Source organism: Phaseolus vulgaris, chromosome 7 (genome assembly GCF_000499845.2).
Source record: "Phaseolus vulgaris cultivar G19833 chromosome 7, P. vulgaris v2.0, whole genome shotgun sequence".
In the NCBI taxonomy this organism is placed as follows: domain Eukaryota; kingdom Viridiplantae; phylum Streptophyta; class Magnoliopsida; order Fabales; family Fabaceae; genus Phaseolus; species Phaseolus vulgaris.
Genome location: NC_023753.2, coordinates 36,585,510 through 36,610,823, shown reverse-complemented (window position 1 = coordinate 36,610,823; position 25,314 = coordinate 36,585,510). Strand labels below are relative to the sequence as shown.

Here is a 25,314-nt window from a genome sequence, read left to right as displayed (position 1 = left end):
TTATTAATAAAAAAATTATAAAATAGTTTTTAAATTAGTATCTAACTATTAACAATCAAGATTTTAGCTCGTTCTAAACTAGTTTCTATTAGTCTTTTAGACACTAATGTAGAATATCAAATATTAATAGCTAAAACTTCGATAGCTACTTAAATACCAATTTAAAAACCATTTTATAATATTTTATTAATAATAGAAATTATTTTACATATCAATAATTTGTTTGTCTCTAAATTAGTATCTAATTTAGTTAATATAGTAACTAATTGTTTTTTGTCTTCAAATTTAGTTATTATTTAATTATTTTCTTATAATACATTATTAATAAAAAAATATCAAATATTTTAAATTAAAAAAATAATAGAGACTAATTTAAAATATAGAATAGTAAGTAGCTAAAATATTGTGAAACAATTTAAAAATTATATAAATTTTTATTAATAATAAAAACAACTTTAAATATTAATATTTTTTTAATTTATAAATAAGTTTTAATTTAGTCAAATAATAATTAATATTTTTGGTGTCTAAAACTTAATTTCCATTTAATAATTTTTTTATTGATATTTCAATATAATTAAGAAAATAGATTCATTAAATTTATATCTAACTTTAGAGTACAACAACTATTCAGGTGGCTGTCACGGGTGAATTAAATTTTTTTATAAGTTTGCAGTGTTTGAATAAAAGTTTCACCTACTTTAGAAACTATAAATGGAATCATTGAATTCAATTTTCATGGCTAACCAAATAAATTAACTTATTTACTTTATTAATTGAAATTGCCAATTAATGATTGCAATTTCTTGCCACAAGAAATGCTGGTTCAATAATGCTTCCCAATTTTTCAATTCAAAACTCACCAAATTTAATGAAAGATTACACCTAAATTGCATTTGATTATCCAATTTTCTTCTTCAAATTCCAAATTTTCCACCTAATTCATAATAAATAAATATGCAAATCTTCATTTATTCTTTGATATTTCTACTGAATGTTTATGCCTAAATATTTTAATGGTTTTGTGATTTTTCTGTATACAAAAACTGTCTTCTTTCTGTTTTATTTTATACTACTGGGAAATACTAAATTAATTTTTAAATATTAATGTCAATCAAATTGTGATATTATCAGAGTTAACATAGTAGACTGTAAATTAACATAAAATTTTTTATTTTTTATTTTTAAATAAAAAATTATTTTAAATGATTTACTATGAATAAAGTCAGTTTAGTCAATTATAATTGGATGCTAATTATTTTTAACTTCTTTAATAAAAAATATTTTTCACTAGTTGTTAATTAAAATAAATATTAAGGATAAATAAAGTTAATCTTCTTTATTTTTAATATTTATTTAAATTAATGTTAGTTAAGTTGATTTTAATTTATATGTTATAAATTTGTACTTTCGATAACAAATAGAAATTTTAAATTATTTTTATAAAAAAAACTCAAATTTAAATATAATACATCTCTCTGTTCATAACATGTCTCAGTTACTGTATAAAATCTCTTCATATTTATCTTTTTTATCTACACTCATTTTCTTCATTCACTCACCTGTTAATCTTACTTTTCTTTTCATCTCTTTCATTCTCATTTTCTTCATCCACTATAGTTTTTTTTTCTACTTTATTGTTTGTATTTTTTTTTTATCTTACAAAATTAGTTTGATAAATTTTATATATATTATATTAATTATGAAAATGGCATTGATATCTTTGTGGTGTCATGTGACCTATAATCTAAAAAAACTCACAAATACTTTCACCAATTAGTTATTATATTCAATTTCAACAACATGAATGAATTGAATTTAGCTAATGCACTATTTGCAATCAAATTCTTGTATATTGCACCATAAGAAAAGAAAAAAAAAACTTAATATATAGAGAGATCAAATAGCACCATTTGGGTTTCTCTTATTAACGAATGAATAAGTTAAAAATTGACCTTCGTTGATTCGCACCGTACAAAACCATTGAACAACTAATTTGGTATTGAATCACTTCATGGGTCCACTCAAAACAATTTAAGTTTTTGCTTACCACAATTTTCAAATTGTACCCAACGGATACACTGCTACCACAACTTAAATCAATTTCAAATGCTACCACCAAACATAAAAGGACTCTCAAATTTATGTGAATAAATGGTTGGAGATAAACTAGATAAAGATATTTTATAATATATAATTGAGTGCAAATATCAATTAGGTTTCGTAAGATTGAATTAGATTTAAAGTCCAGTTTTTAATATAATATCAGAGTCAATTAGAAGTTTATCTTAACGATAGTTTGCTAGTGTTATGAAGTCACTCGCTATTGAATTATTCGTAAATATATAGTCTCACGTACGAGTTGACAAACTCAACATGAAAGGATGCATTGGAGATCGTCCGTCGAGTAAAGATAAAACTATTTTAAAATATATATGTTTGTGTATACTTCACCTTATGAGTGAGTTAAAAGTTGAAATAAGATGTAACCGAAATAGGATAAAACCAGATAAAAGAATAAACAAAATTAAAATATTGATTGATAAGTTGAGAAAGATTTATTACCTCAATATAGTAATTCAAAGTTAAAAATCTAGAGTTTTTCGGACAAATTTATACAAAATATACTTAAAAAAAAAATAGATGTTATAATTTAATAAATAAATTACTGACAAAAAAATTTACTTCTATGTAGTAGTATTTTTGTTTTATAGGATATGTGAATAGAAATATATAATAAATTTTTTAATGACATTTATAAATTTATTTCATATATTAATTCAATAAAATTACAATTATTATAGATTTATAATGTAATATTTATAAAGATTAATTTTGTTTTTTTTTCTTGTAATACTAAATTGATTTTTTGTCTAAACTTTACACTATCCATTGATTCATCAATGTAGTTATACTTTACAATAAAAAAAAAAGTTAAAAAACTAATAACCTTTAAAAAAAATTTAATAATCATTTTAGAATAGAATGATTCATTTTAATATTTGTATACTACAAATATTTGGATAATATAAAACTTAGAAAAAAACAAAAATTAATTTCTTTTTTTAAAATATATAAACAAAACATATTTAAACCTTGATTATATAGTACATAAAACACAACAAACTTTTAAATATATTAAAAAATGTGAATACACATTCAGGTAGTATTAATAATTTATTTATGATACAGTGAATTGTAGACAACAATAAAATAAACTATGTTTTAAATACTTTATTAATATTTACACGTATCTAAGTTATAGCGCATTGTATTAATATTGAAACAATCAGTTATTTTTTAATATAATTAATGTTTTTATTAATCTCTATATTTTTATTATAAAAAATAAAATGAATATATTAAATAATAAATAAACAAAAAATTTAAATTTTGGTAATTTTTGGAATAAGTTTTCTTAATTTATTGTTTTTGAATTATAATTTTCCCCCTAAGATTATATAGTTATTGGTGTTCTCCTTCGAATTTATATTTTAAAAATGATTATTATTAAACGGGTAACAGATATTTAAAGAAAAAGACATTTCTCTGACATAAAAGAAAGAGTTGAAGGAAAAAAAAGGAAAAAAGAAAACTATGAAGAAGAAACCAAAATTTGTTGACATGGGAGATTTCTTGGCAGCAACCTGCAGGACCCAAGTCATGGCAACAAACACTAATTAATGCATTTTCTCTTTATCTTCTTCCTTTCAACTTAGTTAATGCTTCTTCATGTTTGTTGTCACCAACCCAATTTCACTCTTCATTTCACCTTTTCCATTTTCCTATAAAACCCTTTCTTCTCTTCATTCCAACGCTCAACAAACTCATCATGTCTCCCCAACTTTCCGACCACCTTGAACCCTGGCGCACCCTTGCCGGAAAGGTCGTCATGGTCACCGGCGCTTCCGCCGGCCTTGGCCGCGACTTCTGCCTCGACCTGGCCCGCGCCGGCTGCCGCGTCGTCCTCGCGGCTCGCCGCGTCGACCGCCTCCGCTCCCTCTGCGACGAAATCAACGGGATGGCGCCTCCGGCGGCCCTCGCAGACGGCGGCGGGAGCCTCCGCGCCGTCGCCGTGGAGCTTGACATTGCCGCCGATGGCCCCGTTGTGGATAGTTACGTGCAGAAGGCGTGGGACGCGTTCGGCCACGTTGATGCGCTGATCAACAACGCTGGTATTAGAGGTAACTGGATTTTCTGAATCTCGCCATGAATGAATAATATTTCGGGGTTGGTTTGTTGAATTGAAATTCCGCAAATCGACGTCGTTTTCAACGATTGCTTTCGTCTTCTTTGATTCGAATGTTAATTAGCTTATATGATTTTGTGATCCTTAAAATAATAGAACGACATAAGTAGTTTCTACAGTTTTAAATATTTTATTAAAATCGAGAAACTAATTTGAAGGACTTTGGTCGTTGAAGACGATGCAGCATCCATTTTTACATTTTAATGATTATTTATTAAGAACTACTTACTTACTCAAGAAACAGGGTAGTGTGACCTGAAAGAAGATAAAAATAAATAAAATGAATAATTTAGAAAAGAAATACATATTTTAAGATCAATTCGACACTTGAAGTGTCCCCCATTAGCAGACATTGACAAGTGAAGATTTCGTTACTATCCACAGTGATTTGGTGAAATTGATGCCATTTTTGGAATGATTGCATTCCATTTGTGAGCCCAAAAAAGAACCTTGCTTTGGTATGTGGGATGAATTTGAAATTTTGCTTTTGTGCTTTTAAAGGAAAGTTTTGTTTTACTCAAAAGATTTGTATTGTTTAATCATAGGGTTTAACCCAGGAGAAAAATACACTGTTTGTGTGCTCAAAGATCTTTAACTTTATCAGTCATTACTGTAAAATTGAAACCAGTAAGAGGGTAATTGTTGAAAGAGCACAACCTTACTGCATAACTTTTGTCAAGTGATTTGCTTTGCACACTTGAAATGTGCCCTACCAGTCAAGTCCACTAACTTTATGGGTTTATTTATATACTGTAGTTCTTAATGGATTGGTTTTAAAATGTGTAACTCACTGATAGTGGAAAGTTGTGGTGTTTGATGATGGTGGTGTGGCGTGCAGGAACTGTGAAGTCACCATTGGAATTGTCTGAGGAGGAATGGAACCACTCATTCAGAACGAACCTAACTGGGACGTGGCTGGTGTCAAAAAGCGTATGTAAACGCATGCGTGACGCACAGAGGAAAGGATCCATAATCAACATTGCTTCCATTGCTGGTTTGAATCGTGGCCAATTACCTGGTTCAGCTGCATATTCATCTTCCAAAGCAGGTGTCAATATCCTCACAAAGGTAAACCAGTCAACTAAAGCTAGACAACCTTCTTTGAATTTCTCTTTTCCACATTGAATTTCTCTTCTTTTCCAGATAGAATTTCTTAACATCTCACTTTGTAGTTGTCGTTGATTTGTCGGATGGGAATATTCCACTGGAACACAAATTAAGAAAAGCATTGTCGTTGACTTCTTTTGTTTACATATTCATTTAATTTCTCCATGCTAAAAGACATGTTGCTTATGTCATCACTTTAGTAGTTGAGAACACTCTGCTTCTTATCTTGTCTGTTAATTCTAAATTCCATTGGTTAATACAAAGTGACATGCTACTTTTCAGATAAAAACACAACAGAATAAAGAAACTCACTCAGCAGTAAATCATTGATTTTGAAACTTGTCTCTAATTTTGCATGCTGATATTGAGAATGATTAGATGTTTGTGAGAGATGAGTGACATTGTTGAGAATGATTAACAGAGAATTTGTGTAAAATGTTGTTTGACAGGTGATGGCACTGGAACTGGGGGCACACAAAATCAGAGTGAATTCCATTTCACCTGGACTATTCAAATCTGAAATCACAGAGAAATTAATGGAAAAAGATTGGTTGAACAAGGTGGCGATGAAAACAGTACCCTTGAGAAGATATGGAACTGCTGATCCAGCATTAACATCATTAGCTCGTTATTTAATCCATGATTCATCTGAATACGTAACTGGCAACAATTTTATTGTGGATGCCGGAGCCACCTTACCTGGCCTCCCTATTTATTCCTCCCTATAAACCAACCATCATTTCAATCACAAGTGTCTGAGTATTTTTTTTAATATCATATCTACTTTATATGTAGTTATTGTTATAATGTTGGATATAGCAATAATCAACATAAAAATTAATACTCATATTTAATTAATTAAAATATTTAAGTTAATGATATATTTTCTCCTTCCATGAGTAAGAATTGTTGACAAATATGATTGTGTGAATTTGTCCCAATGTATAATATCTATACTCATGATTATATGTTTGCTAAGAGCAATACAAATTAATTATGAATAATTAAAAAAATTGAAGATAAATAATTTACATTACATAAAATATATTGTAGTTTCTTCCAAGAAAAAAAAAAGGCAGAAACACCCCAGTATCAAATTAGATTTTATAACTATAAAAAATAATATAAATTAAAGTGTACTAATATTAAATTATATACTAAAGAAAATATAGTAGAATGATAAACTTACGAGTCTATTATATTTTTAATGGCTAAGTATTAGTTTTCTTGTTTAATGAACATAAAAGAACCACAAGATTGGTTAAAAATAATTACTAAAGGACCTATATAAATAATAATAATAATATATTAGTATCAGTTACGTTTTAAATTAACTAACACTAATTTAAGAATTCCATACTTATGCAAGGAATTATATACTTATGCAAATTAAATCAAATTGATTTTTTTTTTTAATTTTGAGTTAGTTTTTAACAAAAGCTGGAATAATAGGCCTACGATTAAATATATTTTATAAATACGTTTCAATCTTCTTTCGTGTTATTTATATATATATATATATATATATATATATATATATATTTAACTGTATACCTTTAAATGCCTTACCAAGTTTATGTATTGATATTATTTATTATGTTTATATAAATGATTTTACAAATTAATTTTCTTGACCTACTATGACCAATAAGATCAATGGAAGAATTGAACTATAGATTGTATACATTTATTTACACAAAAGAAAAAACTCAAAAACAAAGATATATGGTACATTGAGTTAAATTTCTAGATTTATAACAAGGACTATATCTTTGTTTTTGAGTTTTTGATTTAATTTGATTTGAAAAAATAAAAAAATAAAACCAAACCAAACTAATGTATTTTATTTCGTCTTGATCGCTCTTTGTAGTTTTTAATTTTTAATTCTAATTTTCAATTTTTTTAAATTAAAATATAATAATAATAATAATAAATAGTTACTTAAATTTTGATAAATATATTGAAAATAAATCAATAAAACCATAAGAGTAATATTTAATATATTGATAAATATATTGTAGTCTAATATTACTAATAAATATGAAGTAAAAATTTAACATCAACTTAGAACACACAAAATAGTAAAAAATGTTTGTATAATTTACAATGTGTAGAAAATAAAATCTTATTCATATTATTATGTAGGATAGATACTTATATATATATAAATACGAAGAAATATAAATACGAAGAAACGTATAATCTTTAATTTTTAAAATTAGGACACAAATCTTTATATTATATAATTATGAATTATATAAATTTATAATAAAAATTTATATATATAATTATATTGTAGCTTTTTTAACATAAAGATTTTTTTTAGAATTATTAAATTTTTTTTCTTTATTTTCATAATCATAATAAAAATTTATATAATAAATTTAAGTTTTTAAAAAATTAATTATTAAAAATCGTGTTAAAATTAATTAATAAATCTTCTACTACGAGCATATAAGTATGAGTGTCGTATAGTGTATCCGGTATTATATAAGTATGAGTGTCGTATAGTGTATCCGGATGATACCCTCATAGCTTCTCATTGCTGAGCTTGTACTGCAGAGGATATTGTTGTAACTAAATGAATCTGATAGAAGCTGAACAAGTGCTGGAGCCATGGCACAAGCTAGAAGACAAAGTCGTTCTTGTGACGGGTGCTTCTTCCGGAATCGGACGAGACCTCTGCATCGACCTCGCTAAAGCTGGCTCCTACGTCGTCGCAGCAGCTCGCCGCCTCGATCGCCTCACCTCCCTCTGCAACGAAATCAACCGCCTGTGGCCCTCGCCCGCCGGAAACTGCCGCGCAGTGGCCGTGGAGCTCGATGTCGCCGCCGATGGCTCCACCATCGACAAGGCCGTGCAGAAAGCCTGGGACGCCTTTGGCCGCATTGATTCCCTGATTAACAACGCTGGTGTGAGAGGTAATCCACTCGGAATTTCTCTATTATTATTGTTAGGCTTAAATTTAGTTTGGGTGACCACATTATATACTGTATTAGTTTTAATTGTTTTTAAAATAGTGTATTTAATGTTCAAATTTTGTGTGTTAGTCTCCATTGTTGTTTTCTTGGGTTACGACATTTGATTCTGTTTTGTCGATGATTAAACCTTGTTAATCAATTTTAGAAAGGTCTACTTTCACAATTACGATCGTTGTCTACGAAGTTCTATTTTGAGGACTTGCTTAAAGGATTCAATTCCAGTTTCACTCAGACCAGGGACCATAGTTATTTTTTAAATTTTAGACCCTGACTTCTTAGTCATGTTAACTGGGACTAATACTAAGTAAGACAATGGTTAACACCAAAAATGTTGAATATTATAGAGTGTCTCATACTAAATAAAGAAGAAATTATTTGTTTATTTGTAACATTGAGGGCATAACTGAATGCTTCCTGAAAGTTGTAGTGGCGTTTCCACCATTTATTTTGTGTAGGAAGTGTTAAATCACCCTTGAATTTGTCTGAGGAGGAGTGGGATCAGGTCTTCAAGACTAACGTTAGAGGCTGCTGGTTGGTGTCAAAATATGTATGCAAACGCATGTGTGATGCCCCGATGAAGGGATCGATTATTAATATTTCTTCAGTTGCTGGTTTAAATCGGGGGCAATTGCCTGGAGCTGTTGCCTATGCATCATCGAAGGCAGGAGTAAATATGCTGACCAAGGTGATAATATTATTTGAGATGATTTTTCTTAAAATTTAACCACTTTTTTTAATTCTCTCTTGGTTTTTTCTTTTGATTTCTTAATACTTTTATATGACCACTGCATTATAGCAAAAAGTAAATGAATCAAGATTATGAAACTTGTTTGATGTGTTGTGTATACTGTTAGGTTCTTTTTTCTGATGTAAGGATAATAGTTCTTGCTAGGAAATATTAACACCAAACAAAGAAAGAAATACTGAACATGCTTCTTTATTGCTGATAGAAAGACAAGAATCACCCAATAACCATGGTATACAAGTATACCCCGAAGGAGCTTTCTCCTTATTACAATGGAATTTGCCCAGCAAACTAAAAACTCATTCCTCTCCCCTTTACTCGTAAGAGAACTTATTTATAGGAATTACAGTAAACTAAATAACAGAACCAACTGACACTCCTATCCAACAAATAACCTGTTACAACTTTGACGCTTCCCTTTTCCTATGATAAACCTGCAGACCCTTTCCTCCTATAGATTTTTGCCTGCACTCATTCCTAACATATACAATTACAGAGTTTGATTTATCCGATTTATCAGGATTATATAGAAATGAAAAATTGCCAATATTAAGATAAAAGGTGAGGTAGAAGTTAGTTTGGGTCTACAGTACATTGTATCACAACAGAGAGCATATAAAGTAGTTATTTTAATCCGAGTTATTTTAATCAGGATACTTTAATTAGATTGAATAAGAATAAATCGGATAGCTCTTTCATCAACTACAGCAATATCCGATGTAGCACATTCTCCCTCTTTCGCATATCCGATGCTTTGCAAGGGAATTCCATTTTTAGTTAGAGAAAAGGCCGAAGAAAGAAGGAATAAGAAAATAGGCCTTAGGGGAATTAGACCAGGGCTTGGGCCTGATATTGTAAGTAATAACTAACTCTAGTTAGTTATTTAGGTGTAGGGCAGAGTGAATGAAAGGGTAATTGTACAGGGAAAGGGGATAATCATAAAAATCAGTTGCTATCGAATATTTGTGTTTCAGTCGTATAATTTCCATTTTTATTCTAAACATATCTGTTTTCTTTTAGTTTTTTCTCTATGATTCCCTCTTCTTCTGTAGTTTCCGTAAGAGATCAGATTATGTTTATCCCCTTTGGCATCTGTATAATCAGTAAAGCTATCTTTCTCTTATGATATTATCCCTTCATTTTGGATAGAGTCATGCACCAATTGGAATCTGGTCAAGATTTTACTACTTGTGTCATATTGAATAAACAGCATGCTGATATCACTATAACTAGGGTAATGGTATATGACAGGTCATGGCTTCTGAATTGGGAGTGCACAAAATTAGAGTGAATTCAATATCCCCTGGAATTTTCAAATCTGAAATCACTGAAAGTTTAATGCAAAAAAAGTGGTTGGAAGATGTGGTCAGGAAAATAATGCCTTTGAGGAGATTAGGTACTTCAGATCCAGCATTAACATCTCTAGCTCGTTATCTTATTCATGATTCTTCAGAGTATGTCACAGGCAACAATTTCATTGTTGATTTTGGAGCCACCTTACCAGGTGTGCCAATTTATTCTTCTCTATAATTTATGTATACATTGTTCAGTAGCCCAATATGAACTATTCTTCCATCACATATCTTCAAATTAAATGATATGGAGTTCTGAAGTCTATGTATATGGAGAATTATGTATAATGGCTACCGCCTTCATCTTTACAAATTTTCTTTTTCACTTTTTGGATTATCTAATGAGAAAATCCGTAAGGTACTAATTCTGGAATGTAATTTTACATTCCAGATTAGTCAATTGAGAAGATAAAAGAGGTACAGAAAGACCATAGTAAGGTAAAGGAATCTATGTTCTGTTGTTCTTGTACAAATGATCAAACAGTGACTAATGATCCGTTAGGTTGCCTTCATTTAACTTGTGAATTTCAAAGTTTCTTCACACTAGGATGATGTGGCAGTAGAATTATGCAGATGTAGTTATTACAAAATACTTTCTTACATCTAAACAGTTATTTTATAGAAAGAAATCTCCATAATGAGATGTTGAAATTAAATTTTAATCCACCATAGTAGGTATATGGACTTTTTTTATTTTATTGTTATGTTTATATTAACATTTGTTTATGTTCTGTAAAAAATGATTTGTTTTTATCCAATCGTGAGAATGTACAGAGAAGAGTTTGATTTATTACACTTAAATCCTGTCTTTAAGAATTCTCAATATATTATTACATAGAATAATGAAGGAATGATGAAACAGAATGGCATGCATGTGACAGAGATACAATCAATCTAGTAGAAAATATCTATATTGGAGATTAACTAAAACCTCACTACCATTTTTAACAAATTTTAAGATATATTCATTATATTTAAATTATGGTGAGTTCAGGTAAATAATTTAAGTAAATATTTAAGTAAATATTTATTTGATAACAAGTTCTAACTAACATAAGTTTGTTTTGATGTTTTTACTGTGAAACTTAATAAAGAAGTTGCAAATAATTACTCATGACAAAATCAATTAACTTGCATTTCACCAATCTATGAAAATATATGGGGATATTCTTTCCTGAGAATTAATTAAGAATCTAAAGAGAAATATTGGGTTGGATGGGAGAAAAAAAGTGCGTTTTAACGGGTTTAGATCTTTCTGTGAAATATGTCAAAAATAAACTGAAATATATCTATATATATAGTTAATTATGTGAACAACATAATTAATTATGATGTTCAAAATTTTAATTTAAATGCGTATCTTTTAACACTCATTGATTATGTAATTCCATAATCTATTATGGATGTATTTTCTATTTTTTGTCTGTTCTTTCTACTACACTAATAAATAATTAAAAATATATTAATAAATAAAATTATTAATAGTAAATAAAATCACATTTTTTTACCTAATTCTTTCCAATCAAACAAGTTTTTCTATTTTTTTTGTCTTGCTTATTCTTTCTTTCTTCTTTAACAAGGAATAATTTTTTTAGTTATTTGTGAGAAAGGTCAGGATTCTAATATTAAGAAGTTTGATGAGGTTCCTCAAGTATTCTTAAAGCTCCTTTTGTTTCCAGAACCTTATCAAGTGAAAAGAGAAAGCAAAACAACCTTAATTTTACATTTAGATATATAATTTAATAATTTTTAAAATATTCAAATACTTTGAATTGATTTCATTTCAAATTGTTTACTTTTTAAATTTTTTATTTAAATAAGATAATTTAAATTTATTAAATTTTATTTTATTATTTAAATAAAGTATTTCAACTATTATCAAATACAAAAAGTTATTTAAATATTAAATAATTATTAATAATTTTAAAATATTAACATTAATAATTTTTTAATCAATCTGGATTGATATTAGTTTTTCAAAGTTGTCAATTTTTTTAAAATTAATATTATCAATTTTTTTCTTAATTAAAATTAATGAAGATTATTTTAATTAATATCGATTATAATTATTTAGGTTATCAATGTATTAAAGTTATTTTTAGGGGGTGTTGTTTCACTTACAATGTAATTTTTGACTGTTAATATGGATTTTGAGTATTCCTTAGGTTTGAGGGTTTTGATATTGACATGGTGACTGATAATTCTAAAACATTATGGATTGAGCAATATTGAAGGGAAAAAAAACTACAAAACTAAATATTCTTTACCAAACCCAACACACACACTCTCTCTTCCTTCTCATCGTTTCATTGACAAAGGCTCCAATGACAATGTTGGATGGATGATGAAGAAGGTAGGAGGAAGAATGTTGGTGGGTTTCTTTTACTACTCTTCTTTCCTTTTAAACCTTTTCTGCTTCATCGCTCCTAATCATCAATGTTAGACCCCTCAGTATACCATAGCAGGAGATGTTTTTCTGAAAACAAAAAAGCAAGGAAGTCTTCACCATGGCAACAGCTAACATAGTCCCACATTGGAAAAGTTTTGAGAAAGAAACACATTTATAAAGGAACACCTAACGCACTTGGTCATGACCTTACTTGAACAGGATCTGTTCTATAGGCTCGTACCTCTGTATCCTTGAGTTCTAAAGAGACAGGAACTAAAGTCTGCAGGATGAACCATGACCCTGCAATCAGAGCGTGATTAATGGTTAGGTGTGTCTTGTCTAAGGACAAAATACACCCTTAACTGTAGAGGATCGTTCCCAGTCTCTCTGACTTGGGATGGTTGTAGGGTTGTCTGACAGACTCTCCCTCTCATTTTTTCTTTTCAGTCTTAACTCCTCTGTCACTGTTTTTTTTTGCTGTTACAGCTCCCTTGGTCACACCTCCGTATTCCTTTTAAGCTTGAAAATCCCAAATACAACTTACAAATTATAATGAATGAAAATATATTCAAACTAAGTACCAATCTAAATAATACATCAAAGTAAATTTTGTTCCAACTTTTATTTAGGGTAATCAAAATCATTTTCATCAATGTAATCGTCAATTATGGATTATTTCAAAAATAAGTTCAGTGTTCAGGTCCGAGATTTAGAGGTTGCTGCGAGATGTGTAGAGACTCTTGCTAATCAAGGTTTAATTTGTAGAAAACCATTTTGTTGGTTAGATATTATGCCTAATTGTATTAGGAATATTTTTTCCCTAACAAGTATAATTTAGATGTTGAAATACCACCATAAAATTAAAACTCGCGATGGAACACTATAATAAATACTTTTTTCTGGGAAATGATGTTTTGACAAACTGAGAGAGTTGTATATAATTCTTAATGAAAAAATATAAAAAAATAATATTGAAGGTTGTGTATAAAAAATATGAATTGTCAAATGTATTATTAACTTTTTTTTGACAGGTCTACAATTGCCAGAAATTTAAAATGAAGATGTTCCCTACAATAATTATCGATAGAGGTGTATGGTGGAACCATCACTTTCAACTTTTTACGGATTTAACCAGTAAATTTTTTGGCAAGTTTGCAATAATGAATTAAAATTTTGTAAATTTAACTAAGTTATTTAACAGTTGACAGCACGAACTAATACATAAAAAATATTGTTTGCTAGAGAACTAAAATAAGGTTATAAGTACAAAACTAAAATACAAAAAAATTGACAAATATAAGAACTAAAAGTACCTACCCCCAATGGACAATATTATGCAAATGATTCATGTCTTCTATATGACTGAGAGCTTAATATGCCAGTTCTTCAGCATTACATTTACATTTGTATAAAGCCAATCTAATTTGGTTCAAAAGATTCAGAACGTGCCATATTCTCTTCGGGCAATACATTCAGTATTATATAATTAGTACATAATTATCCTTACAATTGACCAATCATTTGGGGAAATGTTTCCTGAGCCATTAGATTTCATCATGCCAACTGATAAATTAATGAAACAGTACTATTAGCACATAACATGGAAATTTCATTTAAAGTGTTACAAGGAATATTTATCAATTATTCCATGAGCAGGGTACCGGTAGTGAGAGTTAGCCATGGTTTTACCAACTGGCACCATCTGCATCCCGAGCTTGGTAGAAATCGTTAGGCCGAACAATGTCGACCTCCTCAAACTCATTATCATCTGAAAAAGAACAGAAGGGTAAGTGTTACTGAAAATTAAAGGTGCTGTGTAGGCACATGCCTAATGATTCTTTAACAGACAATGTGGTCAAAGGTATATCTGCAACAACTAGATAGGGGGGATAAGAGAATATAAGCAACATGTAAGTTAACACTCAATACGTGAATTAACACTTGGACGAGACTCTTTAATTCCAGGAACAATCTAAGTCCAATCCATCATTTGACAACTGCAGCTCAAGTTAACTTTTGGATTCAAAAGAATTTTGTTTTCCTTTGCCATCTTGGCCTCTTTGGTTTTCAAACCACAGTAAACTCCAGTTAAAAAGCACATTAGAGAAATTTGAAAAAAGAAGTTTTCTGTTGGGAATAACAATACAGCAAAAACTGAGACTTCGGTTCCACCACTAGAATTGACAAGAACATATTGTGACGGCCATTTTCAGAAAGTCAAGCAGAATAATGCATTTGAATAATATTCTATTTGGTAAACAAAAGAAAACCCAAAAGGACTATTGTCAGACGTGTCCAGTAGCCATTGCCAAACAAAAAGTCCCATTGAAGCCTAAAAAGGCAATGAACTATGGAGCAACAATTCACAATATAACGAACAAGCCTTTTCCCACTACATGAGGTTAGCTACATGGATTAAATGCTGTCACAAAGTTTTACGACAAATTATGTCCATGGAGAAACCATTGACCTCTGAATCCTTCTCAATGATTTTTTGAGTCTCTTTTTACCATTAGTAATAGGGCTACAGGACTTGGGTCCCAAGTTCCCTTCTATATACATGTCTAAACCACCTGAGGTGAGATTCTACTATTTTTTCTACAGCAGATGCTATCTCATCTTTCTTTCTACTGCATTCCTTTTAAATTCTATCTTGTCTAATATCCAACATAACATTCTCATCTATGATACGTTGACTTTATTTTCTTAATGGCTTTTCGCTACTCAACACCCAGTTTCATACAACACAGCACTACAAGTGTATAGTTGTGTGATGAAACTTTCCACAAAGCCTGAGGGATATGGTCACAGAAGACCCTCGGGGCACCTCCTTCGTTTCATCCATCCCACTTGAATCCTAGTCACCCATTAGTTCAAAAGGTGTATATTACACAGCATAGAGGGAGACATAATCAAGGGAATTGGCCATTCTATTTCTAAAATAACATTGTAAAAATTTCTCACCTTAGTCAGGACGCGGGATCAACATTTTTCAGTGCAAAAATTTCTCTTTAAGTGTTGGTGCCAGTTTAACATTCACACTGCCCCTGATTTCTGTTTTTTGTCTGATGGACCCAGGACGCTTAAACCATGAGATTATAAGATATGGTCTCTAATTTTCTCCTCTATAATCGAGGCACCTCTTGATAAGCTTTCATTTCCTATACTACATCTAAATTTTACTTAAGAGTCATGTGCTTTGCAAGGTTGCCCCCACATCTATTTCACTGTCACAATTCACAATACTAAATAAGTTTAAAATAGTGGGATTGGCTTGGCTGTACAATATAGATTTCAATTCACTCCTATTCTTGAATAACAGGAATATGAACATGGTCTAGCAATACGGTAGAAGATACATTTTCTTATCAAACAAGAACTCGCTGTGATTAGTTTCAAGATTCTATAAATTGAACAAACACGTGTATTTTTCAAAAGAAAATTACCAAATGATTAAAATTATAGATAAGTAAAGGAGCTAAGCCACTAAAGTACCCAAATGCACAGAAATCCTATGCATCTTTGATGAATGCCAAAAGGAATTTAAAGTGTATTTTTGTACGCCTAAAATACATCTACAAGTTCCAAAAGTAGTCCATGAATACTTGAGATTTGGCCCAATTTTTTTAAGACTATTATTATTACAATTTGCTGGATTTCCGAAACAGTTCCAAGTTACATCAATTCCCTAGAAAAAATTATACTGTCCGAAATTAACCCAACTAATGTCAAGGATGAACTGAATATATTTATATCCAAATTCAAGGATATTTCAAAGAACAACAAAGACAACAGGAAATAGGATGCTTCACACAATAAGTGAAGGAAGAAAGGAAACTGAATTGGTACCCAGGGAAAGGATAATAAAATACATTACCTTTTCTCAAGGTCAGAGCTACAACGGCATCATTTTCTACCTGAATAGTAAAAAAAATATAGGAAATTGTCAACACCTATGAGATGCAGGTGTAAGTGGTACACGGGGCAAACAGAACATTTTGCCCAGCTACAGATTAAAAATTGACATGCTAAAATACCCAGGACTTAGATATAACCTAACATATATGCAAACATTATGAAGAATATATAAAAAAGTATACACCATAGAAAATGTAATATTACATTACCTTTTGATCTGCCAAAGTCTTAGAGTCTTCTAATACTTCCCCTGTACCAGGAAGAATTAACCGTTGATTATTAGTTGGCTGATCAACAAGTTCTTGCAACTTCTGCTTTATGTCAATAATTTTATCAGATGCCTTGCACCGGATGAAGTAGGTTGTCTTACTACGTTTAACACGAATGTACATATCCTGTCAATAAACAAAAGTTTAGCATGATATATGTTAGGAATTCCTTTTGATTGACAACAAAACAGAACTAGAAATCCTAACACACTCTCTGCTGCAATAGCATTGTGACTAAAATACTTCTGTGTCATTTCACACTTCATGAAAACTGTTATACTTTAAAAAAGTGAGAAACGTTGAGCTGAAACTATGTTCTGAGACAGCACGGATGCTTTAATTGTATTGAGAAAATCAATACAATAAATAGAGGAGATTTCATACCCTCTAATAACAAAGATATGATATAGAATAAATAAAAATATTCCTAATAATACATATACAATCTAGATATTCTTGATTATATTCTATCAACTCCTTATTTCTATGATTATAACAAAAACAGACACCAAGGTAAACAACAATTACCCCAAAAGGAGCAGTCTCCTTTTCACACTGACCATATACAGTTGCAATGTTTAATTTCTCAAAAGCTAACTCCTACTCACAACTGAGAACCTATTTATAATGTCCTCACTCACTAACTGAGATAAGTAACTACCGGTCATACACTAATTACAATTTAACACTCTTTCTTTTCTTTTGCTATAACAGACCTGCAAAGGTTTTCCCTTCTCTTATTTTCCTATCAACATCTGACCATAATGCAAAAAAGATATCCAACAATAATTACCAAACAAATCCCCATCTATGCTATGTGTAAGATTAGCATTTAACATTATAGCCCTGATGCCTTATCATAGCTATGAGTATCTGTTCTATAACTGAATGATGCTAAAGCACACCTGGTTGAGGCCTCTATAATTGATAATGAAATAGAAAGAAAACAGGGAGTAACCTATTCAATTCCAGACACAAACCAAAATAACTATCATATAGCAAGATTCAACCTCAGTAACACAATATGCAGTTTTAAAGGAAACAAAAATCAAACAAGCTATGAACATCTTCATGATCTCCAAAATTCTAACATCACAGCTAATATTTTCACAAGGATAGTCCTATCGCACTCTTGGAACAAAGGAGATTAATTTACAGACATACATGTCCTATTTCCTTTCTCATGAAAGCACAGCAGAGACAATTGGTTTTACCAATTCATTTTCCCTTTTATTATTTTCCACAACCTAAAAGCAAATAGAAAATACCATTTGGTTCCAGGTCCCACACTTCACTTGGAATGACTTCAAAAGAAACACGCAAAACCCAATTCTTAACTTTCAATTTGAAGCCATAATAAATGGTTCAACACAGTAAAGAACGATTAGAAACTAAAGGGCACACAAGGGCCACATACCATTGTATTACTTTCCGATGCTTCTCTCTGGTAACGAAATTGCAGTTCCCAGTTCCCAAAACTGAAGAAAAAAATGTAAAAAAGGAGAACAAAGGTAACAAGAAACAGTAATTGATTTGAAGCAAGCAAAGTGGTAAAAGTTGGTGTAACCCTAAACCTGTGAAAATTGTGTAGTGTGAGATTTCAAAGAGGTTTTCTTAATCGCTCACAAAAGGGTGATCGATTAGTTAGTTGTTCACGTGTTGTGATATTTTGAAGGAAGAAGATGGATTCAAATCAATTTTTTCAAAAATATTCAAATTAGTTGAGAATTCATCTTCGATAATAAAATATTAAATTCACATATTTAATTAAAATATAAATTAAATTACCTAATAAAAAATTAATAAAAACAGTTGTTTATGTGTTATGAACATGTGTTTTGTTCCATTTTTTTTATCTTATTTTGTTACAGTATTGTCTAAAATCCATAGTTTATCCTTCTCACAATTTAGTCTTTATATTTATAAAATCTGCTTTTCAATTTACTTTTATCAACTATTTTAATTCCTTATTTTTTAATTATTTATAATTGTATTCAATTTTTTATAAAATTCACAATTTTTTTTTATTTTTTTAATTTTAATTCTTTACTTGGTTATTTTTAACTGTATCTAATTTTATTTTAAAAACTTCTATTTCGTCAAAGATTTAAATTCTAAACCCTAAACCTACATTACTTAATTAAGATATATAAATTAAGAATACTTTTACCTACCAATATTAATACCTATACATGTGATATTTCAATCTATCTAATCTTATCTAAAACCAAACCATGAATTTACAAATCAAATATAATGATAATAAGATTACAAGAAAATTAATAAATAATAATTAAATTTGGAGATAAAAAATAATTAATCACTATATTAATTAAATTATATACTAATTTAAAGATTAAAAAATTATTGGTATCTAAAGTAGTTTTTATTATTCATAAAATAGTTTCTAAATTGGTATCTAAATTAGTTACTTAGGTTTTAGTTACTAATATTTTAGATTTTAAATTGGTCTCTAAAAGACTAATGAATACTAATTTAAAATATAAAGTAGTAAGTAGCTAAGGGTTATGTACTGGTAGGCTAAAACCGAGAGGTTAAGCCGAGAGTTAGATACAAGACATAATCGAGAGGTTATGTATAAAAGAATAAAAAAAAATATAAATATTACTATAATAAGGCCCAATTAAATAAAAGCCTGCATTAGGGGTGCGCAAATGATAAAACGGTGTAGAAAGAAAGTCCAAAGTAAAAACATAAGCCCATTAAGGAAACTGTATAAATAGGAGGTCAACATAAGCATCAGGTAAGAGTGATTTTTGTCTGATGAACATAAATCTATTTCTGACTTTGGCATCAGAGCGCCTTGCAGGTACACCCCCCATCTGTGAGAAGGAGAAGCCGAGAGCATCCAGCTTGAGGAGAAGCCGAGAGCATCCAGCCCTAGTTGAACCCGAGAGGGTCCAGCCTAAGAAGAAACCAAGAGAGTCCAGCCCAAGATTGGAAGATTTGTACAAAAGTTAATCTTGTCAACCTGATTCTAGTGTTCTTGGTCCTTGTTGTAAGAACATGTTACATACTAATTTATAAATTTTTATTAATAATGTAAACTAATTTAGATACTAACAATTTTTTTAGTTTATAAACTCAAATAATAATTAATTATTTTGGTATCTAAAATTAATTTTTATTTAATGATTTTTTTTTATAGTGTAAGGATTTCCAAGTTCTATTTCCTTTTTTTTCTCTATTTTCACCAATTCAAAAAATCCAATAGGTTAATGTTTTACACCTCTTCTTTAAAAGAAAAAAAAAAAGTATTTTGATTTTCAAGTGCCAAGAACTTTCCAAGTTTCTGTTAAAGCACTTCAAGATTTGGTTCAATCATCTCCTTAAAAGAAGATTTGGTTCAATCAACAAGTTTTTAACAAAATCACGAAATCAAAGGAGGAGATGGAGGATGTTTGGTATATCTGCTTTTCTTTTCTTTTTTATCATTCAATGGTGTTTTGTTTTTGCTATAATACTTTTATCTAACACCATCATTTCAAAGCTGTAAGAAAGGTTCAATTCAATGATTCTCTTGTTGCATTCATTTCACAATGCTCAAGTTCCTTTTATTAAACCTTCACTTACAACATTTATCTCTTTCCTCTCCTCTTTATTATAAATTTTGTATAAATAACTATTAAAAATTCTATAAATTTGACCCAATTATAATATATAACTAGATATAAATTTTAATAATAAATCGACTTTGTTAAAAGTTCATTTCTCAATATAATATCAGGGTTATTTCAAATTTATCTTAATGAGAGTTTGTTGGACCTATCGTATTATTCACCATCGAACCGTTATTGTGTGTTGGAATCTCACATCGAGTAAAGATTAGAACATTTCATACTATATAAATGAGTGCAAACCTCATCTTATAAACTATAAAATATCTTAATCTCTAGTTAATGTGGGATTTCCAACAAAATTTATTTATTTTTTAAATTATATCAAAGTAATTTAAAGTTTATAATTAGACTTACGATGTCATCCGTTCTTGATCTCCTATTTTCATATTTCATATATGACGTTCTCTTGAAGATTTTTCATAAATATGGTCAAATTATAATGTAAAAACGAATGTAAGTCCTAGGTTTTTTTCACTTTTTTTAAATAAAATAATAGATTTTTTTCTCATTCCTTTTTTTTTAATTTCTTTTAAAATCTTAAATCTTAAATTATAAACTGATGGAAGATAAGGTTTAAAAAAATAAAATTGTTAAGTGTTTACTTTTCCACATTCCTCTCCTAACTTATTTCATGTTATGCTTTTTCTTTAAAATGACAGGTGAAACCTGGTTTGTGAAAATCATGGTGAAAAATCCAAGTGCAGTGCAATATTTCCATCAAATGACATATTCATAGATAGAACACCAACAACAACCAACCATGTCCATGCAAGAGTAACCATGAAAGGTTCAGTTGTTGTACAGTGTTTGCATTTCCCAAAACACACTCCATTATTGTAGTCAAAGCAATGCACTGAGCATCTCATTCCAAATATCAGGCACCCCAGGGAGGCACCAATGGCTGCAATCAGAAGAAAGGCCTTTTCCTTGTTTCTGCCTCTCATTTTGGCCTATTGCCCTCATATACACTGAAGGGTGTCCGTCTCTGCGCAACTCTGTCATTGTTGTGATATCTTGCAGATATACTGGAAACCTCATTCTCTTCAGCACTCCTTGTAGCACCACCAGAGGTTCAGGAACCTGTAGGTGGCTGAAAAATGGAAGAGGTTGCTTCTGATTGTAGCATTTCCAACCATTTTCCCTGCATACAAAGATAAAGGAACCAGCATATGTAACAATAATCAAGAATGGTAATTACATTCTAATGACAACCACCAAAGAAACACACAAGGTGAGGGCTTGCACATTTGGTGATAAAATCTGATACTAATTGATAAGAACTTTGGGAGAACAAATACCATAAAAGTTAGCCACAGTAGTTGGACAATGTTAAAGATTCTACATCTACTAGAAATAGAACAATACATGATATATAAGTGGATGTAAACTTCATCTTATAAATCGATACATCATCTTATAAATCGATTTTATAAAATTGAGTTAGATTTAAAGTCTACTTTTTAATATGGTATTAAATGGTATTAAAGTCATTTAGAATCAATCTTAACGGCGAGTGATAGGTCCGAGCTAATCATAGTCTTAGTATGACCTGATACTAAATAATAAGGACATTGGAAAAACCACAGCATGAAGGTAGTCATTACATTATGGTTGAAAACCTCAAGACAAGGCCTTAAAAACCTTACACTAGAGTCCTATACTTTCAATATGACACTAAAGTTCCATACCTTACCATAGGGTCATAACACATTTTTTTTCTTCATTAGAAAAAAAGATAAAGGCCGAGTTTTAGGCAAATAGAAACAGACAGTACCTGTTATGTCTAGATGACATGCTTCTAAAAATGACTTGGGTTCTCAGAGGGTCTAGATTTTGATCCACCCATCTTGCCCATGTGCTGAGTCCTCTTTGATAAGCAGCCATTGCACTCATGTTTCTTATGAGATTATTTCCCTCCATGTAGTAATCCCACCTGGTATGATCATGGTAGAACTTATTCACATATCTTAAGGATGAAGTTTTTCATAAAAAATTCTGGAGTTAAAAGATAAAAAGTAAATTCAGCTATAAGAGAACTTCTAGGGAGTTTATGCAGAAACTAATTTAATTTTTTATTCTTATTTTTCTTTTACATTATTAGTTGTAGAGAAATACATCACTAGCAGAGTAACATTTACTGCGAAGTTTAGCTTAAATTGAGGGAATGGAAAAATTAGATAGTGAGAGAGATCTTTCTTACGAGCTGGTTTGATCAGAGTGAGTCCACCAATGGGCTGAGTCAAATACAAGGATATCAACTCCTCTCCAATACCTTGCATTTTCTTCAATCAAATCCAAATGTACAATTCTCTTATTTTCTGAACCTTTCTTCACTTCTACCAAGAGGGGTGCCCAGAAAAACTCAATTGAAGTCTCAAAATCCTTCAGGTGAAGACTACATGGTCAATAATTTTCACAAAAGCAAAAGAAAAGATGTTATGATAAATATCTCACCATGGCATGGAAAGCCATTGCAGGTCCTTTATAAGTCACCCTTTTTCGATCAGTTGGAATAACTCCTTGCACTAAGCAAACTAGAGATTCCCACTGATTTCTTATCATTGAATCACCCACCAACATTATTCTCTTTCTTCTCATTCTTCCAAGAAACCTCAGTGCATCAAACCTGCACATGTCATCAAGAAGTTAGATTTTCATCAAACCATGACCAAGTATTGAACTCATTTACAAACTCACTGCTTCACAAGATTTACATATCCATGTTAATTGTAACTATCAGGGGAAAAAGAATCAAGATCAATGAAGGGTTGGAATTAGCAAGTTCTATGTACCCTTTTGCAATGGCTCACCATCACTAGCATAGTAACATTCCACCACTCTGACTTAAAAGTTGAAAAAACTTGCTTTCACAAAATTTACATAAATACATCAGAAATGTAATGTCTTTTTGACAACTGACAAGTGAATCATGAAATAAATTCAGAAAAACAGACACAGTGCAGTAAACTCATTGAGTGTAAAACAGAAAACATAAGTGTTGGATTCTACATTCTTAGATATACAAAACAGAATACAGCACAAAAAAATATAGAATTAATGGTGACTTTATTTTTGTCACTGAAAAAAATTTCCAAATTTTAGTTTAACCCCTAACTCATAGAACCAATAGTTTTGGTTCTGTATTTTTAAAAATATACAAACTATAAAGTTAGTACACTGTACAAAAAATAAAATTTGTATATTTCAAATAATAGAAAAATTAGGACAAAACTTACCAACAACACTATAAGTAAGGTTGGTGTTGTTATCCAATAAATTTAAAGTTTGACTTCAATAATTTACAGTTTATTAAATGCATTTCATATTACTCTAAGAGGTAACTTATATATCAGTATGTTGATTTTCTCCAAAAAACTAAGGCTAGTGTTTAAAAGTTAGAATCTAAAACCAAAATTTGAAGCCTTTTCATACCAAAAACATCAACAACTCTTATATATATACCTTGGCAAGGTACAACCAGTTGGCTTCCACTTCCACTTCTCATAGTCAGAATCTGGCCTACCATTCTTTTGACAAGTGACTACAGAGCTTAGATATGGACAGTTAGAGTCATAGAGAGGGTAAGAGTCATCATAAACCCATTTTCCAACTGAAAAGTCACATATCTTCCTAGAATCTCTGTTGCTTTGGACCATCTCAACATCATCAGCTTGAACCAGAATGCCAACCTCATCCTCCGGGTCCAGCAGGGACAATGTGCAGTGGAGGAAGCACAGAAAGGTGCTGCACAATAAGAAAGAGGACAACAAGTGGATCTTTGGTGCTGCCATGGAAGAACAAAAGTGTGAGAGAGCATAGAGTTAAAGTGTGAAGGGTTTATGTAGATTGTAAGGAGCTAGTGTTTGGAGGTAAAGTGTTTGATCAAGGCATGACTTGCGGTGGTTTGAAGGTGTGGACCATGGAGCTGCATTACTTGTAATTGGTATATATCTTCCATTGAAAAAACAAAATGAGTCTCTTTGTGAGATAAAAGTTGTTTAAAGTAAGTTATAAAGGTTTTTCTAGGATAATTTCCTCAAATTTTCATTTTTGCATAGAAAGAAATTTGTAAACATATCAACAATGTCATTGTTTATGAAGTTTATCCTTTTTTTTCTTTCACCTATTTGTGGTTACCTTTTCTCTTCTTTAATGAGTGAAGTGATGTTTGGAATTGAATAAGTACTTGTATTTGGTTGAGACAGGTGGGCATGTGCATTTGTTATTGTCAGTGATATTTAAGTGGTTTCAGTGATGAATGCTATTCTTTTCACCTTTTCCTTTACTAGGAAGCCATAATAGACTATGTCATTACCAACAGCTTTGCCTTCAGTTGTTTCTTGATATCTTTTTGTTTTCCCTTTGCATAGTTTTTTTCCCTTTTGTTGAATTAGCAAATCTGTTTTGGTGTTTTAAATATCCAATCAAAATTTTGTTGAATTAGAAAATGTTTTTTTTTTTAAGGTGATAAGAGGAAGGGAGGGTTAAAAAATATAAAGAGATATAGTATATTTTTTAAAACATCTGTTTCGATATATTTAATATAGTCTCACGTAATTTATAGTTGAGGTCAATGTAGCACAGAGACTAGTACGATACAGACACGGACATAGAGATACGTATAATATAATTTCTAAAATGTAGGACACAGGGACATGGATCT

General features: G+C 30.3%; 4 protein-coding genes and 1 non-coding gene across 5 annotated transcripts; 3 read left to right on the top strand and 2 right to left on the bottom strand.

The window, feature by feature from the left end:
• The first annotated feature begins 3,604 nt into the window (after nucleotides 1–3,604).
• LOC137830468 (uncharacterized) lies at nucleotides 3,605–6,128 on the top strand. The gene is made up of 3 exons (XM_068637829.1): nucleotides 3,605–4,184; nucleotides 5,088–5,317; nucleotides 5,806–6,128. Exons 1-3 carry the CDS (start codon nucleotides 3,833–3,835, stop codon nucleotides 6,082–6,084), a joined length of 861 nt encoding a protein of 286 aa, XP_068493930.1. The 5' UTR covers nucleotides 3,605–3,832; the 3' UTR covers nucleotides 6,085–6,128.
• A 1,713-nt stretch (nucleotides 6,129–7,841) lies between these two features.
• Nucleotides 7,842–10,759, top strand: LOC137830466 (uncharacterized). Its single transcript, XM_068637826.1, has 3 exons — nucleotides 7,842–8,277; nucleotides 8,793–9,022; nucleotides 10,334–10,759. The coding sequence occupies exons 1-3, from the start codon at nucleotides 7,938–7,940 to the stop codon at nucleotides 10,610–10,612; spliced, it is 849 nt and encodes a 282-aa protein (XP_068493927.1). The 5' UTR covers nucleotides 7,842–7,937; the 3' UTR covers nucleotides 10,613–10,759.
• Nucleotides 10,760–13,024: 2,265 nt separating this feature from the next.
• LOC137830812 (small nucleolar RNA U3) lies at nucleotides 13,025–13,246 on the top strand. Its single transcript, XR_011084284.1, has one exon. It is a non-coding gene; the product is annotated as a small nucleolar RNA U3 (small nucleolar RNA).
• A 909-nt stretch (nucleotides 13,247–14,155) lies between these two features.
• Nucleotides 14,156–18,719, bottom strand: LOC137830465 (ubiquitin). Its single transcript, XM_068637825.1, has 6 exons — nucleotides 18,585–18,719; nucleotides 18,428–18,488; nucleotides 16,951–17,136; nucleotides 16,701–16,740; nucleotides 14,485–14,591; nucleotides 14,156–14,386 (listed from the first exon to the last, which is right to left on the bottom strand). The coding sequence occupies exons 2-5, from the start codon at nucleotides 18,428–18,430 to the stop codon at nucleotides 14,509–14,511; spliced, it is 312 nt and encodes a 103-aa protein (XP_068493926.1). The 5' UTR covers nucleotides 18,431–18,488; nucleotides 18,585–18,719; the 3' UTR covers nucleotides 14,156–14,386; nucleotides 14,485–14,508.
• Nucleotides 18,720–21,362: 2,643 nt separating this feature from the next.
• LOC137830462 (protein trichome birefringence-like 36) lies at nucleotides 21,363–24,727 on the bottom strand. The gene is made up of 5 exons (XM_068637818.1): nucleotides 24,114–24,727; nucleotides 23,106–23,277; nucleotides 22,852–23,033; nucleotides 22,426–22,584; nucleotides 21,363–21,792 (listed from the first exon to the last, which is right to left on the bottom strand). The coding sequence occupies exons 1-5, from the start codon at nucleotides 24,440–24,442 to the stop codon at nucleotides 21,492–21,494; spliced, it is 1,143 nt and encodes a 380-aa protein (XP_068493919.1). The 5' UTR covers nucleotides 24,443–24,727; the 3' UTR covers nucleotides 21,363–21,491.
• Nucleotides 24,728–25,314: the final 587 nt, after the last annotated feature.

Coding starts and splice junctions, on each gene's coding strand:
- LOC137830468 (XM_068637829.1), top strand. CDS start 3,833: ATGTCTCCCCAACTTTCCGACCACCTTGAACCCTGGCGCACCCTTGCC. Junction 4,185..5,087: donor CAACAACGCTGGTATTAGAG/GTAACTGGATTT, acceptor TGTGGCGTGCAG/GAACTGTGAAGTCACCATTG. Junction 5,318..5,805: donor GTGTCAATATCCTCACAAAG/GTAAACCAGTCA, acceptor GTTGTTTGACAG/GTGATGGCACTGGAACTGGG.
- LOC137830466 (XM_068637826.1), top strand. CDS start 7,938: ATGAATCTGATAGAAGCTGAACAAGTGCTGGAGCCATGGCACAAGCTA. Junction 8,278..8,792: donor TAACAACGCTGGTGTGAGAG/GTAATCCACTCG, acceptor TATTTTGTGTAG/GAAGTGTTAAATCACCCTTG. Junction 9,023..10,333: donor GAGTAAATATGCTGACCAAG/GTGATAATATTA, acceptor GGTATATGACAG/GTCATGGCTTCTGAATTGGG.
- LOC137830465 (XM_068637825.1), bottom strand. Junction 16,741..16,950: donor AGACTTTGGCAGATCAAAAG/GTAATGTAATAT, acceptor TTTACTATTCAG/GTAGAAAATGATGCCGTTGT. Junction 14,592..16,700: donor AGCTCTGACCTTGAGAAAAG/GTAATGTATTTT, acceptor GTTCTTTTTCAG/ATGATAATGAGTTTGAGGAG.
- LOC137830462 (XM_068637818.1), bottom strand. CDS start 24,442: ATGGCAGCACCAAAGATCCACTTGTTGTCCTCTTTCTTATTGTGCAGC. Junction 23,034..23,105: donor CAATGGCTTTCCATGCCATG/GTGAGATATTTA, acceptor CTTCACCTGAAG/GATTTTGAGACTTCAATTGA. Junction 21,793..22,425: donor ATGTCATCTAGACATAACAG/GTACTGTCTGTT, acceptor CTTTGTATGCAG/GGAAAATGGTTGGAAATGCT.